This window comes from Culex pipiens, chromosome 3, assembly GCF_016801865.2.
Source record: "Culex pipiens pallens isolate TS chromosome 3, TS_CPP_V2, whole genome shotgun sequence".
In the NCBI taxonomy this organism is placed as follows: domain Eukaryota; kingdom Metazoa; phylum Arthropoda; class Insecta; order Diptera; family Culicidae; genus Culex; species Culex pipiens.
Genome location: NC_068939.1, coordinates 175,106,075 through 175,124,986, shown reverse-complemented (window position 1 = coordinate 175,124,986; position 18,912 = coordinate 175,106,075). Strand labels below are relative to the sequence as shown.

The window sequence follows — 18,912 nt, the reverse complement described above, 5'->3', positions numbered from 1 at the left end:
CTATGAACTTGGTTTGCGTTATGACAAAACAAGTAAAAAAAGATTTTTTGCGCATGAATGTCCCATTTGCAGAAACAATAACGTGGCGGATTTTACAGGTCACAACGGAAGTATATATGATAAAGTACAGAAAAAAGGAGAAAAAGTTTAGTCGATACTTGATTTTTGAATTAAAGAATTGCAGTATTGTTAAAATAAAAGTACACAAAAAGATCTAATGATTGAAAATACTATAAAAATTTCTCCCATCTAGTCTATCACCGCTCAGTTCAATCTTAAACCAGTGGCAACAGCTGAATCGTTGAATGGAAATAATTTTAATGCTAACGACAATTTCGAGCGACGCCTGGCTCAATTGGTTTGACCAAAGGGTACAGCCGTTAGCGTTTTACACATGTTTGAGAAACTGTGAAACAACGAGTGCAGTGTTTCTTTTCTCTGGTTTTTTTTAAGATATAAAAATTTTGCATATTGAGAAAAAAAATTGTTTGGAATCGAACATTGTTTCTCCGCCCTGAATATATATTTTTAAATACGGCACAACAGATTTAGCACCTCTGATCACAGGCATATTATGGAATGAACTTGACGTGATTTAGAGCACTAAATTGGATAGTGATCTTTGGCAAGCATATGTAAACGGAGAATCTCTCGGGCCTCAGTAGTGCATTTGCACGCGTACGGGACGGTTGGATACTCTTTTGGCGCTCAAGTTCGGAAGACGCGTTTGAAGTTAAATTTTCATCTACAGCCCACAGTCGGGAGAAAAGCCGAACACGTGTCGGCTGTCTGGGAAAATCAATTTTCCCGAGCTTTCGTCGCTTGTGCGTTTGCGTTAAAGATCTCCCTTGGAAGTGAATGAATAACATCTGATTTGTAGATGGTCCCGGCAACCAGACGGTATCGGTTCTGTCGCTGGCCAAAGGTCGTTCGTGCGAAGATCTGTGAATCAGACAAGTAATATTGTGTGATCTCATTGAGCGGTTAATTGGTTCTGAAAAGATATCCGTCTCGCAGAGAGACTGAGGTGGATCTGACAGAAATAATATATATTCAAGTGAAGCAAATTCCGCTAAAAGTAACATGAAAATGGGAGTGAACGGTGGTGAAAATGATGAGCTAGCATCATCGACATCCAAGATGGACCTTGAAATGCTGCAGAAGATTTTCATGAAGGGAGAGCCAAATCTGATAATCGATTCATATGAAGTAAGTTTCAGTTGCTGTCACGCAATGTACATTAAAGTTAAGCTACATTCCAAATCATAAGTTGTTCTAATACACTGAAGTTGTTTCATCATGTTACATGAAGTAATTACCATAAGTTTCGATAAAATCGATTTCCTCCATCTCGTCAGATTCCATCTTCTTCTGTTTTTTTTTTGCTTGTGAATTCTTCTTACTTTTGAATGGCTCTCGTATAAATTTCTTCACATAATCACTGGAAATATCAGCTTTATTGTTTTTTATTTCTGACAACTACAAATTTGAAAACAAAATGTGACAGTCCCAGTAGTCCTGTCCGAGGCAAAAGCATTAAAAAAGTTCATTGTATTTATTTTTTCTTTTTTAAATTTATTGTCATTATATTTTATTGTTTGATATTTATTGCTTTGGGTAAACATTGGTTATGTGAATAAACAAAAACTGTATCACGAAGGTATCTTCCACCATGCTGTTGTTTTGAAATGGGTGCATAAATAGTATATTTCGCTTTTTTCTGCAAGATCAAACTGTATCAATCACGCAACAATCTTAAATTTGCCGTTATGTATTCTTTTACGATATTGCTTATTGCGAAATCACGTTTTTCCTTTGCTGTGAGTGACAGGCGATCATTGCCGCCTAACTACCGCAGTGTAAAAAACAGCAAGTTGAACTGAAATTCTGCGTTGATTTGGCTGTCAACTGAGTTTGTTTTGAATATTTTCTAAAAAGTCAGCTGAATACTCAAGGCAACCTTAGACAACAGCCAAAAATTTGTTCTGCGGTTGTCATGCGGCTGTCATGCGACTATTATCTTGCGGTCGTATCACCGCGCGTGAACTCTAATTATTGACGCCCGCAGTAATATTTTGCATTCAAATAAAAAAAACATCAGAGCAGGCAATTTTCTAAGAAATCAGCTGATTTTGTGCATATATTTTTATTTTTTTTCTCAGTTGGCTCAAACTTTGTGTTGGCCTTCCCTATGTCCACAATCCTTTTTTATTTTGAACTTTTCTTGTTTTTTAAGGAGACAACAAAACATTTTTTTATGAGCCAAATATTTGCCAGTTTTTCATGCAAAAAAATCTTCTTTTTTTAATATTATGCATTTTATCAAAAATGGTAAAGTACTTTTAAATTGCAAATTAAATTTTTCATTTAAAAAATCAAAATCAAATTATTCCCTCTACAGCATTGCCTTGGCGTTCTCGATTGCGTGATTCCTGCTCGAAACCAAGTGTCCGAAGGCTTGATTGTTGAGGCAATTGCAAACCTCTTTTCACACCTAAGCTTCCATCCACCACGGGATTCGAACTGACGACTTTTGGATTGTGAGTCCAACCGAGGCAGGACCCAGTGAGACGACTCCTACACCTGTACTGAGCTAACGACCTAACCCTTTAGGTTAGACCGGGGCCAACATTTACTTCTCCATCCGACGGAAGGCGTGGTCAGACAAATCTCGTCACAAAAAATGCCACCGGGACCGTCTGGGATCGAACCCAAGCCGACTAGGCTAAATGTTGAGGCCAATTTGTTTTGGGCTGCGTTTATATTTTTATCAAGAAATACATAAAAACAATCAATTTGTGAAAGCTTACAAAAGCCGTTTTTATGTGCTCTGCAAATTTTAATACAAATTATAGCTAATGAAATTTGCAAACTCTAGGATTTAATAAAAACTACTTTATTTTGTTCTCATCAACCATGCTGCTCCATTAGCATTAGACGAATGTGGCTTACAGTACAGGAGTTTTCTAAATCCAAATTTTATTTTCCAGGAAGAAAAAGGCTCCGGCCGAGGTGACAACTACACGGCAGCCCTGTTTCGGCTCTCACTTCAAGGCTACACACGTTCCCAGGACGGAACCAAAAAGTCCCGCTGGAAGCGAGCGGTCATTTGTAAGAAACTACCCGACTGCAAAGTCAACCGGGAGGCCTTCAAAAGTGAGGCCCTCTTCCGGAACGAGGTCGTCTTCTACAACCAAATTCTGCCCCAATTTGCGGCATTCCAGCAGAGCAAAAGCACTGACCGGTCGCGCATCTTTCTAGCCGTGCCGCAGTGCTACCTGGCCCAGGACGATCTGGTCATGCTGGAGGATTTGCGCGTGCGAGGGTTCAGCACGCCGAAAAGGCAGGCCGGTATCGGGCAGGAGCAGATGCGGGCCACACTGGGCGAGTTGTCCAAGTTCCACGCGGTCAGTCTCGCTTACAGACTGCAGCATCCGAACGAGTTTGCCAAGTTGACGGCCAAGATTTCGGAGGGATTTTTCGCCCCGAAGAACGCCGAATGGTACAAGAAGTATTACGCGATTCTTACGCGGAATGCCATTCGGATGGTTACGGAGTCCATTCCGGAGAAGAGGTACCTGGAAAAGTTTGAAGGGTTTTTGGAAAACATCTTCGAGAATATGGTCGAGCTGGTTGGACGGGAGAGTAAACTGGCGGTTGTTTGCCATGGGGATTGCTGGACGAACAATATCCTGTTCAAGTATGATGAGGATGGACAAATTACCGAGGTCAGTTTTAGGTTATGCATTGAATTGAAAGGAAATAATGACAAATTTTTAATTTCAGACTTGTTTGGTTGACTTCCAGCTGATTCGTTACGGATCGCTTGCACTTGATCTAGCTTATTTGATTTACAACTTTACCGATTCAACGCTCCGCCGGGATAATCTTCAAAGCTGGCTTCGGACCTATCATCAACAGCTGGTCAAGTCGTTGGAACTGCTCGGCTCGTTGCAAGCCATCTGCACCGACGAAGAAGATCTGTGGCGGCAGCTTCAGGATGAGTTTAAGATTTACGCACGTTTTGGGCTGGGCACATCGCTGGATATGCTGCCCATTAGTACCTGCTCTTCCGAAGAAGCTCCAGATCTCTACGCCAGTGCTTCCGAGGCCAAGTCAACGCCACCGGAAATGGATATTCCACCGAATGAGACGTGCCAAAGAAAGATGACTGACATTTTGCTAGATCTAGTCGATGGTGGAATGCTATAAGCTCTTGCACTTCCCTCTAAACAAACAGTATTCGATGTGTAGAAGGTGGAAATTACTGACCTGTTAATGAATTCTCATGAAAGTTAATGACAATAAAACTAGTTCATAGCCAGAATAGCGAAAAGTTTATTCGGTTTATTTCTCAATTTGTATAGACAGTGATGGATTGGTAAGGATTTTTCTCTACAACATTTATTAATATTTACTTGTTTTAGAATTTCAGTCTTGTTTTCACCGAAACGTTCGTCTAATCGTGCTAATACTGAAGGTAAGAGTTGTTTTAATTCGGGATTTGTTTCGCCGTTTTCGATCAATCTACTGAGCTAACATTCTATGTTTTATCAAGTCAACACTACTGTTTTAAGAAAAAACTTGTCCGTCTGTAAATCACATGTGAAGTCTGTATGAAACTGCTCAAAAGATACCCGTGGCAGGTTTAATGTCTCAGTGGAATCTTCACGTACTCCTCTAGCTAGGTTTTCTCGTCGATCCCGAGCGCTTCGAACGGTTTCAGGTAGGGCAGAGGTCGTTGCGGCCAAGTCTTACGCTTTTTCAGTCCTTCCCCGATCCGCTCCAGATTCTTCAACTCAGCCAGTATGGGGTAGATGCGCTGCTCGATAAACTCCCCGGAAGTCCACTGTTGAGAAGAGAGAATCGTTTGATTTAAGGGACGTTTACAATCGTTGATTGAGATGATTACTTACATGGTCGTAAACATCTGCCAGCGAGGATGCGGCATTTCGCGCCAAATTGGTTATGGAGTTTAACAGTCTGTAATCATCTCCAAGCAGATCGTCTACGCGCGTTCCCGAGGTGAAATTGTGACGGATGTTGTAATCCGTTAGCCAACCCCGTTTCTGCTTGACCTCATCGATGTACTCTTTGGCCTCGGTCATGAGGGTCATGAGTCGTAGAACGAACCGGTAGATTACACTGCCTGGAAACATGCATCTCGAGAAGGTCGATAGCATCGAATCCTTGTGAAGTTCAATCCACGCGTGCCGTTCGCTCGTTGGTTCGGGACAGGTAAGGCTGCTCAGGATGGCGTTGGTTTTGGGATTCACATCGAAATAGCCTCGGGATGCCGTCGACAGACATACCGCAAGCGATGGCAGTGACGTGGGAAGTAGTTCGCAGAGAATGGCAAAATGGTCGTATCGTTGCCAACCGGTGAGGGCTAGTCCTTGCAAGCCATTACTGAAGCGAGTTCCTTCGCCCTGCATAACTACCAACCAACGGAGGGTGTTCTCCAGGTGACGACGAACCGGCGGCAGCAGCAGCGCTTCACCGTGGGCTCCCTTGAAGGCAGAAGCGGTCCATGCGGTGCTGAAAACCGTTGAGTATTTGTCCCAGGTCGACGACTGAATGAACTTGTAGATATCTTCTGCGTAAACCCAGATCATTGGTTCCACCAGCTTACCGATCCCTGAAGCTTGCAACGTTTCCAGAGAAATGTGTCGCAACATATCGTCCCAGATGATCACTTTCAAATGGGGCCACTTTTTGTGAATCATCGTGACTACGTTATACACGTGATCGAGAAAAAGAGTATCCTTCAGCCGATTCTTGCAACGATTGCACTGCGCGATTTGAAACACTTCGTCACAACCAATGTGAATGTGGGTCAGCTTAGGGGTGAGTTTGGCCAAGTCTTCCTTGTGTAACAGGTTTACATTGTGGGGTGGAGTGTGGCATTCAATCACTTGATCCAGAAGCTCTTCCAGCAATACCATGGACGAATTTTGACTTGGACAGAGCGCCTGTGGAGCATCGTCGACTTCACGAAGATGTTGAAATTCTTGCAGCTTGAGTACAAACTCCAAATGGCCAAAGGTTTGCACCAACGGAATCACAGTTAGGCCTAAGGCAAATGCTGTCTGTAGGATTTCTTGAACATCATCTTTGCTGTAGGCATTTTTCGCGGCAATCGAAGCTAGTGGTCCGCTGTATGGGAACATGTCCTCGTACTCCAACAGGATGCCCGTAGCACCCAACGTTTTCATAATTGGCATCAACCTTTTCAGGTATGAAATCTTTGGTGGTGCCCCTTTGAGGTCTAGATGAACCAATCGCTGTACCGGAGGCGGATGACCACCGGGTCCTAAACCGGCAATCACCGGAACGCCCATCTTTTTGAGCTCGTGTTCATAGTGGTTCTGTTTCTCCGCTGCCGCGCGCAGTTCTTCAGCTGTCTTTCGTTTAACCTCCTGTCTGGCACTATGTGGCCCCTCATCACGATCCTGGAGAATGGCCTCCCACTCATTGTAGAATTTCCCTAAAACGATAAAATTCACCATAAACAAAATTTTCTCAAAAAAATCCCACAACGCCTCCCAAACCTTTATTCCGCATCGCGAGACTCCCCGTGGGCTTCACGAAGCGAACGCCCGCCGCAGGACCTCCCTCTTCGTCCTCCTCGTAGAAGCCTAGCCGCTGGAGCAGACTTTCGCGGTGGCTTGCGCCGCCCCCTCCACCCATCATGAGCTCCTTGACGGACACGATCTTGCCGCCGTCCGACACGTGGGTTGTGTACAGGAAGCCCCAGAACCAGAGCGCGACCAGAAAGAGCAAACAGGTCGCGAACAGGAGCAGCTTCTTGCGCCAGAAAAGCATCAGAATTCGAGAGTGCATGGTTCTTAGTCTGTAATAGGATGGACGAAAAAAAATGTTCACTATTGCTATTGAAGATATTTTCCTTATATATAATTAATTATATATAATTAATTAATTATAATTTGTTCATGGATGTCGAAAAAGTTGCTGATGACTATTATTCTTTTTTTAATAAAAATAAAGATAGAAATTGCTTAACAAATAGTTAAGAAATAGAGTGAGAAAATTGCTACACACAAGTTTACAAATTGATGGATCAAATAAAAATTGAAGGAAAAATTGGCGCTGTTTATGATGAGTGCCAACCGCGGTAGAGGGTTCTTAATGATGGAATTCGAATACGAATGAAGTCACGCCGAATCAGGTCCCGAGGTGTGAAACGAGCAAAGAATGAAATATAAACCGGGAACAGGGCGAGAACAAAAAATGTTGAAGAATTTTTGTTTCAGACTATGTCGGGAATGTGCGGTAGTGCTTTCAAACAGAGAATTGCCTGCAGAATAAAGATGATAATATCTTCGGTAAGTTTTGAAAAGGACGCATGAGCTATCATAACCTCCGACACAACTTTCAAACAAGTAATACACAATTACATTTTTTTAATTTTGGTCATTCGATTCAAAGTTTCAATTGTCCTAAGGTTTCTTATAAGAATTTAGGATAATCGAATTTTGTTTTTTTTTTTATTGTTTTCTTTTTTATTTCAAGTTAAAGTTCTGCTACACAATTTTAGTCAAATTTGAGTGGTACACAGAAAAAAAATCATGGTAATATTACAAATGGGAAGGGGTACATCTTTTATGTCAGAGAAAAGGTGTAATTTTACCTCCTGAAATGTGTAATATTACCACTTTTCTGGTGTAATGTCACTTTTTCAGTCTAAATTGAGGTAAAATTACATCATAAAAGAGGTAATATTCAACCTTCAAAAATTACAGCTTCCAAATTTACATTATTTTTTTCTGTGTACTTGGTACAAGTGCATTGAATGCATCTTCTTTTTAAAGTGTCTTAATCACATAAGAGCATTTTTGGATTTACTCGACGATCCAAAACAAGAAATGTAAGTTATTGTCATTTTGTCTTCACAATGGTTCCTTCTCTTATTTTTTTACATCAGGCCAAAGCAAATTTTATTTCAAGTTTTTGTCTCTCCAAAATTTGTAATCTCCTAAAAAATTAAGCGAAAAATGTACCAGAAACTTCATTTTTTATCCAAAAAATTAATACAATCAACTGTTTTTTACCAACTTTAGGCTCGGGTATCAATGGGTTAATAGAGTGTAACAAAAATGACTTTTTGGCGGGCATTCAAGGGTTTGTTCCGGTGGGGGTATTTATCCCAAATCCAAAATATGAGCTTCATTGGACGTAACAGGAGCTGGCGCTTTGCATTTGAATTTTCAATAAGATTTAACCCGTAAAAAAGATTTTTTCAAAAATGTCACTTTTTGAGGCATTTTGGCCACTGAAGCGTTTATTTTCAACATCATCGGCGTGTAGGCCAGATCCGTGCGCCTCTTTTGGTAATATAACATTGAAACTTGGTGCACCCTGGAGCTCGGTACAGACTTTCAAATTTTGCCAGTTTTTTCGAAAAATCGGCCCCGGCCTGGGGTCAACTTTTCGAAAAAATGGCAAACTTGCCAAGTTGCGAATCGATCACCGCTGAAATTTTAAAGTTATCGCAGTTTTAGTGAAAAAAGTTGTCTTTTTTCGCTTTTTCGTCATTTTTCTGTTTTTGCGCGTGGCGCGTCGAAAGACTCAGTTTTTATTTTCAAAAAAATCATATCTCGGAACCGTACGGTTCAAAATCGCCATTTTTTTTTAACATGTTACGTAAAATTTTCCGAGAAATCCGATAAAAATATATTCAGACATAGGCTTTTTGGTTAAGACACGGCCAAAACGTAATTTTTGGTTTTCATACGACTTTTTCAAATGTTAAGCTAGATTTTTGAAACTTACTATTTTTCCAAATAGCCATACTCATTACCCTTCTTTTTCGTCTAAGACAGTTAAAATCGGATAAAATGGCGCGGAGATATGATTTTTTTAAAAAGAGGTTTTTGCGAAAAATTTCGAAAATTGTAATTTTTTTGAACCACCCTAGCACGATGTAGGTCACCCTAATTTTTTGACCAAGGGACCCCAAGTAAAATTTTGAACCCAATCGGAGAACTTTTTTTTGGTTTAGGCTCTTTTAAAACGGAATTGCTGAAACTTTCATGTTTTGTAAGAAAATAAATACTTTAAAAATATTAAAATTTTAAGGCTTGTTACAAAAGCTGAAATGTTTTATAGTCATTTAAAAAAATACTTTTTCTTTTAAATTTTAAAAGAGTACATCATTCATAAACTCTAGATTTATTCAATTTGCATAACAGAGCCAGAAATTTGGAGCGAGTTGTGGCGCTATAACCACGGCAGGGCATTTGTGGAAATACGATGTCCCATCCTCGAGGGTCCCGGAACACCAAAACTTCTTAGCATGGTGGCTCCCAACGATTAATTGCCTAAATAAACAGGAACGTGAGCGGGGGATGCCCACGATTCTTCCTCCCCTGTAGATTCAGAAATGTGTTGTTGTTTGAACATTCGTGTTCAAACTCAATCCAATTCAACGAATCATCTTTGCGGTTAACTTTACGCAGTTGGCCTGGCCGTTTCGACGTTTGTGATGTTTCAATGCATGTTAATGCAATGGCGCACTGCAAATGTTGATAATGACAAGAAGATGCTAGGCGTCAATCAACCTAAGGCATTCTCCAGGATGCCCTCGAAAGACTGGCTGCGCTAGGGTTAGATTAGATTAGATTAGATTATTTGCATAACAGAGCCAGAAATTTGATTTTTTTTTGTTCTTTTTTGTTTAAATTGCAGTACTAGTGATATTGTATAAAAACAACCCGTGATCACAAATATATTTTTGCAATTGCTTTAAAAAAATCCACCTTTTTCATGTACATGGACCAGTTTGACGTTTCTTTACAGAGCAATTCTCTACCAAAACCGGAAATGGATTTTATTTGTATTTTTTGATTTGGCTCAAACTTTGTAGGGGCCTTCCCTATGACCAAAGAAGCTATTTTGCTTCATTGGTTCACCCATACAAGTCTCCATACAATTTTGGCAGGTGTCCATACAAAAATGGTACGTACATATTCGAAAATCTGTAACTTTTGAATGAATTTTCTGATCAATTTGGTGTCTTCGGCAAAGTTGTAGGTATTGTTGAGGACTATTGAGAAAAATATAGGTACACGAAAAAAAAAATGTGCCACTTTTTTCACAAAAACTCAATTTCCTAAAATACGTATGTTTTGATTTTCGAGTTTTTTATATGTTTTAGGGGACAAAAACCCGCATCTTTTGAGCCATAGAGAAAGATGGTCAAAAAATCTGCCGCCGAGTTATGATTTTTTGAAAAAATAGTGATTTTTGGAAAAAATCAAAATTTCATGCAAAAACAAATTTGACGTAATTTTTTTATGTAAAAATGAATTTGCAATCAAAAAGTACTTTACAGATTTTTTGATAAAAGGCTCTGTTTTCAAGATGTAGCCACCGAAAGTTTGATTTTAGCGAAATATTTACAGTTTTTCGATTTTTAAAAATAGTGACCATGAGTGACCATTTCTAAAAAGAACATTTTAAATGGGCGTAATATTCAATGTTTGGCCCTTTTGAAATGATAGTCTTGCTTTAATTGTTTTGAATATTTTTTTTCGAAAAGATCGGGAAATTTCACGTATGATTTATGTTTTCACATTGAAAATCGGACCATTAGTTGTTGAGATATCGTGTGCTGTTTGGGTGAGACTTCGAAAACTTCAATTTTCCTGTTTCTACTTCTTTAAGCCGCTGTATCTCAGCAAGGTCAAATCTTCAATATCTCTTAGACAATTTTATGGCAAATTTTCTGAACTTTAAAAAAAAATAGAAATGGTCACTCCTGGTCACTATTTTTAAAAATCGAAAAACTGCAAATATTTCGCTAAAATCAAACTTTCGGTGGCTATATCTTGAAAACGGAGCCCTTTATAAAAAAATCTGTAAAGTACTTTTCGATTGCAAATTCAATTTTGCATTAAAAAATAATGTCAAACTTGTTTTTGCATGAAATTTCAATTTTGTCCCACCCGTGTGGATCAATCGGACCGCGCACTGGACTCACAATCCAGAGGTCGCCGGTTCGAATCCCGCGGCGGGCGCTCTAAAATTCTTTGTGTAAATATGGGTATTCGGCGCCGTCGATCCGTGCCATACTTTCATACACTTAAGAGCCCAGGGCGGCGAAGTCCTTGTAGATAAAAGGAAGACATTAGTGGTTGGTACTAGCAATGGTGGCCGACAGGTATAAAATCAACTTCGTTTTTTTTCAATTTTTTTCCAAAAATCACTTTTTTTTTAAATTCATAACTCGGCGGCAGATTTTTTGCCCATGTTTCTCTATGGCTCAAAAGTTGCGGGGTTTTGTCCCCTAAAACATATAAAAAAACTCGAAAATCAAAACATACGTATTTTGGGAAATTGAGTTTTTGTGAAAAAAGTGTTAATTAAAAAATCGGCATTTTTTCCGTGTACCTATTTTTTCTCAATACACTGAAAATACGCCACCCTTTTTTTCCAAGTGCCCAAACACTTGAATGATTCAATTAAGCCGCATCTTAGATCTAATTTGTTTGTGTTTCAATTTCAATCCAATCCATTATTAAATTCAAGTGTTTTGGCGATTGACTTTTTGGTATTTTTTGACACCTTATTTTCATTCGGGTGGCACAAAAATTACAAGTGTTTTGCTCATGAATTTGCCCCACTGTGTTGAACTATTCAAAGTGGTGAGGAAAACACTTGAAATTGATCTTGTTTTGATTTGAAATGCAGGTACGCGACAGCTTCATGAGACTTTGCTTTGTTTCCTCATTTGAAAGTTTTGGCCGTCCGGTGTGTTCGTTTTTCGCAGACCGCGTGAGTTCGCTGCCGCCATGTTCCAGTCCAGTAAATTGGTTTGTGACCGTGAAGATGAGCATCGCCATACAAGACTACGTCCTCGGGCTCGGGCTCCGTATAGCCAGCGGTAGGGCTTGGTCTCCTGGATTCCCGTATAGAAGCCAACTTTTGTGATGAAGTTCCTTTCCAGACTAATTGGTGAGTTGGGAGAGAATTTTGGTTGTGGGGTTTTGTTTTGATTTTTGGATTTATTTTGTATGATTCACAGGAAGGATGCGAAAGAGCTGCAGATGCCGTACCAGGAAGTGGTGCCAGTGAGAAGCAAGATTCGGATGCAGGGGCCAAGCTATGTCATTCGGATGGTCAAGGCACAGTTCGAGTCGATCGAATCACCGCGGTTCCACCAAAGAGAATTCCGCATCAACAAGAAGATTCTCCAGTGGCCTCCATCTCCGCCGGCACCGGTGCTTCACTCGCCGACGCTGAGGAACCTCCCAGGAAGCAGTGTTGGTGGCGGGACACCCGGATGAAAAAAATTACAAAATTTTTACACACCAAGTTGTTCTTGAAGTTAGAAAATAAAAGCAGCCAAAAAAAAATAATTGCGCAACATCTTCTTTATTTGCATTTGCATTGATTATAGAAAGAAAAGCTATTTAAAACCAATAAATATAATATAGTATTTCATGTGACGCAACACGTCAAATTCAAGTGTTTTGCTATTGAATTGACAGTATATTTTGGTGCCCAAAATTCAAGTGTTTTGCGATTGATATTTGAGTGCTCTGTACAGCAGGGTCAGATCATGTGTAGAACACTTCGATAAGCCGTGGGATTTTTGCTCAGTGTAGTCCTCAACAAAACCTACAACTTTGCCGAAGACACCAAATTGATCAGAAAATTAATTCAAAAGTTACAGATATTTGTGGCAGTGCGTGGCCGAATGGTTACGCTGTCCGCTTTGTAAGCGGATGATTCTGGGTTCGATTCCCATCTGCAGCAACCTTCCATCGGATGAGGAAGTAAAATGTCGGTCCCGGCCTTGGTTGTTAGGTCGTTAAGTCATTCCAAGTGTAGCAGTCGTCTCCATGCCATAAGTACAAACAACACACCAAACCAAGCCTACTCCGGTGAAATCGCTGGCGGCGGTTGGACTCGCAATCCAAAGGTCGTCAGTTCAAACACTGGGGTGGAAGATTCCTTGGAGTAGAAAGAGGTTTGGGTGCTCTCCCCATTCAAGCCTTCGGACTCCTAGGTTCGAGTAGAAACTTGCAATAGAGACCACAAAAGACCCGGGGGTCGTTAATGTTGATGGTTTGATTTTTTTGATTGAGATATTCGAATATTTACGTACCATTTTTGTATGGACATCTGCCAAAATTGTATGGAGACTTGTATGGGTGAACCAATGACACAAAATAGCTTCTTTGGTCATAGGGAAGGCCCCCGCAAAGTTTGAGCCAAATCAAAAAATACAAAAAATAAAAATGGTTGAAATCGGCCGATTTCGTAGAGAGTTGCTCCACATTAAATTAGTGTTAATTTTTAAAAATTATTAAAAAATGACTATTTTATAAAAATCCTTTACTCGTTTTTGATTTGTAAGAGAATAGAAAAAAAGGAATTTGACAGCATTGATTGAATGTACTCAGTTTCACAGTCCACGTTGTGCCCAGCTTGCTGTCCATCCTATTATTCCCGTTTGCTTTTTTTTTGCTACACTTTCATATCTATTGTCAACTTTTTTCCTCGCGCTGGACAGTCGCTGTGCGAAAAATCCTTGAGGCATCCTTTCAGTTTTATCAGTTTTAATTACTATTTCCTCTGCTGACCACGCGCTGGTCAATTCTTTTTGTACTGATCCAGGGCAGCACTATTTCATATCCTGGAATGGCACTTCATTTTTGTTTGCTCTTATCCTTTAAAGCAAATTCGAGTAGCATTTTTTTTTGTCACAAATCTCACTTTCGATAAATCACAATATAATTCACATAATCCTTTGAAGACTATTTCGTACCGATATTTTATTCTCCAATTCACAGCACCAAACGCAGGATAAAATCAGGCTTGACCCCTTTTTGCCAAATCAGAGGAAAACACTTTTTTTTTTTGCTTCAAATATTTCTGCAGCATCCACAAATCGCTCCCGGGGGGCGGCGGCGGCGGCGAGTTAAAACTTGTGTCGAGCCAAGCGTTCCGGGCCAGACTACATGCCACGGACGGCTCCAACCGAGTACAGAGCCTCGGCCGCTCTCGGGAAAAGGCTTTTATATCGGCATGTCAAACCTCGGGCGGCAATCAAGTACGAGGACTCTTCTCCGTCGCTCGCGTGATTGACTTGGTTCGGACACACTTGACACTTTTGATTTAGATTCAGCGGGGTTTATGAATTGTGAATGTCCAATTGTTGCATGATTGTTCTAAGATCCGAAAATTGTAAGGCCTCCATTTATGAAGGCATAGAAAGAGATAAATTTCTATTTAGTACACATTTCACCGGTAAAACAAACTTTTGTTTATCACTGAGAACCGGCATGAAAAGTGCCGAGCGGAAAACTGCTCACGCGAGGAAAATCGATTGCCGAAGTTCGTTAGTGTGAGCTTCGTAAAGCGCAGACTCGCGAGAGAGATTGGCCGTAGCGTACGCAGAAGTGAGCACATGTTTTGGACACACTCGTGGCTTCGTTATCCACATGGGGTTTGTTTGTTTGGTCAGGATGCGGTGTTGTTTACTGTTTGCTGTATTTATTTTTGATTTATTTATTTTCATTAGCTCAACTCTTTAAGTGTAATTGTTGCGGAGTTTTTTTTAAGGATTAGTTTTAAATGGAACAAATATACTAAGATAACCAACTTTGACATAATTCTGCAATTATTTTTTTGCTTATGGGTACTTCTCCGCCAACTCACACAGCAGTTGCCCCGACCCCTCTTCGATTTGCGTGAAACTTTGTCCTAAGGGGTAACTTTTGTCCCTGATCACGAATCCGAGTTTCGTTTTCTGATATGTGTTTTTTAATATTTTGCAGCCTGAAACGGTGATGAGATAGAAATTTGGTGTCAAAGGGACTTTTATGTAAAATTGTACGCCCCATTAAAACTACTCAAAATTCTGAAAAAAAACGTATTTTTCATCGAAAAAAACGTATTTTTCATCAAAAAAACACTCAAAAAGTTTTAAAAACTCTGCCATTTCCCGTTATTGACTGTAAATTTTTTTGAAACATGTCATTTTAAGGGAAATTTAATTTACTTTTCGAATCTACATTAACCCAGAAGGTTCATTTTTCATTTAGAACAAAAAATTTCATTTTAAAATTTCGTGTTTTTTCTAACTTTGCAGGGTTATTTTTTAGAGTGTAACAATGCTCTACAAAATTGTAGAGCAGACAATTCCAACAAAAAAATGATATATAAACATAACGAGTTTGCTTATAAACGTCACGAGTTATCGCGATTTGACGAAAAAAAGTTTTGAAAAAGTTGGTCGTCGTTGATTATGGCCGTTCATGGTCACCTGCGACAGACATGGACGACGAAACAAAGAGAAACGCAAAAAGTAACTTTTTCAAAACTTTTTTTTTCGTAAGATCGCGATAACTCGTGACGTTTATGAGCAAAACCCTTACCGATGTTTATATATCAAATTTTTTGTAATTGTCTGCTCTACAATTTTGTAGAACCTTGCAAAGTTAGGAAAAAACGAAATTTTAAAATGAAAAATATTGTTATAATTTTTATTTGACCCTGTAATTGTCTGCTCTACAACTTTGTAGAACATTGTTACGCTCTAAAAAATGACCTTGCAAAGTTACAAAAAACATAAAATTTAAAAATGAAAAATTTTGTTCTAAATGAAAAATTGACCCTTCTGGGTCAATCTAGATTCGAAAAGAACATTAAATTTCCCTTAAAATGACATGTTCCAAAAAATTTTACAGTCGAGTAACGGAAAATGGAAGAGTTTTTGAATTTTATTTTCAATGAAAAATACGTTTTTTTGGAATTATAAGTACGCTATCAAATCGGGCGTACGATTTTACATAAAAGTTCCTTTGAAACCAAATTTCTATCTCATCACCGTTTCAGCAGAAAGAAGAGAATACTATAATATATAATCAATACTCTTTGGTTTCAGGCTGCAAATTATTGAAAACACCTCTTTTTTCGCATGTTCAAAAATGGAAGGGGTTACCCCTTAGGACAAAGTTTTACGCAAATCGAAGAGGGATCGGGGCAACTTTTCCCGTTTTCGTGTGAGTTGGTAGAGAATTAGAGCTGGGACTTCGGATATCCGGATAACTTGCAGCATTGACAATTCTATTAGAAAATTAATTTGGATTTGTTGCAAATAATTCTGGAACTGGAGGAAATAATGTTGATCAAAACATTGTTATAGCTCATAACATAAAACAAATTGAATGCTTACTTAATATAGAGTAAGCAGGATTCTTTTATACCTCCCTCCAGGTCCAGAAATATGAAAAGTACTTTCAGTATCCATTTGAGTTTGTCAGTCAACCAAGCTCCTTTTGAGTGATGAAAAGTTCAACTTCTCAGCACTTGTTTCGAAAACTACTATTTTTCATTACTGTTTTGGAGTTTGACACATATCTCGTTGGTAAATAAAGGGAAAAGTAAAATTATAAATCGAAAATCCTTTGCACTCTATGAACAATGAAACACTTCAATCAATTGAAAATTCCCCGCTTCGTTACTGCTAAAATTGCATTCGAAATCAACCAGTTTGCAGCTGACAGCACTCCCACCGGGGACTAATAGAACAATCAGTCAGAAATTGGTTTTCCCGGGGGCAAATATTGATACCGACCCCCGCTCGCTCGCTCGCTCCAAACATGGCTTTTTGAAGCACGTAAAACGTGCATGGAAATGGAAAACGGAACAAGGAAAAACTGCCCCCCAGTCAGTTGGTCAGTCGGGTCAAACTGGCTGCCATTGTTCCAATCCCCTACATGTGGTGCAAAAAAAAAAAAAGTTTCGCGAATGCTTTTGTGTAGTCCTTGGGGAGGCAAAAAGCTTTTCATTTAGTTGGACTCAGCTTGGAATCGAATACTGGCAGGAGGGTTTTCTTCCCAAGAACAATGGAGATTCATTAGATTTGGAATTGCTCAGTGAAATGTTGATTTTCGGTTCGCTTCTTGTCGAAAAAGCTCGACTAGTAGTCGAATGTACTGAGCTTTGGTGGGTAAGAGTATGGGTGTGTGTGTACTAGTAGCATACCGGTGGGGTGTGATCAAGTGGGGTTAATATTTTCTATGCATACAAAAGCGATTATTTGAGAATGCACAGTGGGATTTATCGCATATCAGATTGACATGATTTTTGTAATAATTTTTAAAAAGACAATAAGAAAAAGGATACAACATCAGGTTCATTCCAAAGCATAATTCATGCTTAGTTTAATAAGTTCGTAATTTCAAAAAATGATCTGCAAAATTTTATTTATTAATTTTTAATTCTGATGCAGCATTTATTCTATGCTTCTACTCATGATTGTTCTTTAAAGTAGCCATAAATGTCTTTTTTTTAATTTAATAAAAATAAATTTAATTCAAACCAACATTCCACAAATCAAACACACTGTCCACCGCTGAAGTGTGATGAAGGATGTCTGGGGTAGTAATTTGCACCGCCATCAGAACGTGATGGTGGCGGCCTCGACGAGGACAAACACTACACCAACGGTGTGGGCTCATGTCAATAGAGCGAATATCGATTCGCTTTCTCCAGCTGAGCGGAAAACTTTAACAGCGAGTACCGGGTGCAGGTTGATATAGAGGTGAAAAAAGTTCCTCCCAAAGTGACGTGTTAATGACTCACCTAGAAGTCAACTACTAATTGACGTTTTTTCCCCATTACACGACGCTTCCGGGACTTATCCGTTATCCGGGTTGGAGGGTTGACTCCGCGAAGGATGTCTAACGAACATTACAGTTTTCGTTTTACTCCCGGACGGCTGGCTGGCCTCGGTGATGGAGCTGTCCGGGGTCAAACCGACGGACGACACTTTGAAGTGATTCGACCATCGCTCGAGATCACAAAACTGGACCGTGTAGCTGGAATGGCCGGTGTGCAGCACGGAGACAAATTTCCTCAGCTGAAGTCCCCTCCGGGAAGTGAAGAGCACCGGGACAGATCGACCCACAAAGTGGTCCCCGGGTTGATCGGTCGCACTGACAGTTTCGATAGCTGCTTCATCACCACAGTTGGTCATCGCGACAAATTTCCCACGTTCTGTGTGTTCAACACGAGCCACACCACCGCACTGCCACGAAGAAATGTCCCTGTGCTAGTAGTATCCTAGCTCCAAGTTGTGAACTCGGCCACGTAATTGCCATTCATGTCGACGCTAGCGTGTGAAACCATTCATATCGGCATTTACGAGTGGGAGGGTGGTGGTAGAGGTTGGACTCATTACCATAAATACTTTCCATTTTCAAGCTTTGACATTAAAATTCTAGCACTACCATTTTTAATCCCAGTTCCCGAAATATCTTCAGCAACCCCGGTGTGACCGGATGGTTGTTTAGGAATGGCATTCGATGGAGTCGCATGGTCAGTAGCCTGTCCCATTTTGAGGTCATGTCGAGGAATTTCAGGTGCTCACTTCTTAAATGGTAGATTATGATGTTAGGAACAATGTTTTCTTAGACAAGAAAAAATAATAAAATACTTTCTCGCACCCCATAGTCGATTTACTGAAAAAAGTCACTTTTTTGAACAAATTTTCTAAAATCGCTTGGAATCAATACAAAAACTGTTTCGATCAGGTGTGTATTATCTTCAAACGATAGGTTTTTGTCCATAGATTAAGATGCACTATCAATATTGGACGAAAATTTAAGTTTTTGGACTCTCCCAGGCGGATTTGTGTCGAAAAAATCGCATTTTTTCGAAACTTTTTTCAGAAATGTTCATTTAATTTAGGGTAGCCTATTTTTCCCAGTAAAACCAATACGTGCAGCTTGTAGGAAATTTCATGGCGAACATTTTTCTCTCTGAGAAAATGCAATTTCGACACTCCAGAGCCGAGATATTTGAGTTTTAGTGAGGAAAAAAGTGCCAATTTTCAAAATTTCTCAGAATTCTGAAGCAAGGCCTACTAATTACACG

General features: G+C 39.7%; 2 protein-coding genes across 3 annotated transcripts; one reads left to right on the top strand and one right to left on the bottom strand.

Moving 5' to 3' along the window:
• Positions 1-667: 667 nt before the first annotated feature.
• LOC120419231 (uncharacterized) lies at positions 668-4,341 on the top strand. Its single transcript, XM_052710176.1, has 4 exons — positions 668-824; positions 881-1,209; positions 2,991-3,728; positions 3,787-4,341. The coding sequence occupies exons 2-4, from the start codon at positions 1,084-1,086 to the stop codon at positions 4,210-4,212; spliced, it is 1,290 nt and encodes a 429-aa protein (XP_052566136.1). The 5' UTR covers positions 668-824; positions 881-1,083; the 3' UTR covers positions 4,213-4,341.
• Positions 4,342-4,382: 41 nt separating this feature from the next.
• On the bottom strand, positions 4,383-17,740 carry LOC120419230 (hexosaminidase D). Of its 2 annotated transcripts, none has more exons than XM_052710175.1 (4): positions 17,620-17,740; positions 6,552-6,853; positions 4,917-6,487; positions 4,383-4,849 (listed from the first exon to the last, which is right to left on the bottom strand). In XM_052710175.1, exons 2-4 carry the CDS (start codon positions 6,841-6,843, stop codon positions 4,685-4,687), a joined length of 2,028 nt encoding a protein of 675 aa, XP_052566135.1. In that variant the 5' UTR covers positions 6,844-6,853; positions 17,620-17,740; the 3' UTR covers positions 4,383-4,684. The 2 variants fall into 2 exon arrangements, with proteins under 2 accessions (XP_052566135.1, XP_039437820.1); XM_039581886.2 differs by lacking the exon at positions 17,620-17,740 and adding an exon at positions 13,796-14,181.
• Positions 17,741-18,912: the final 1,172 nt, after the last annotated feature.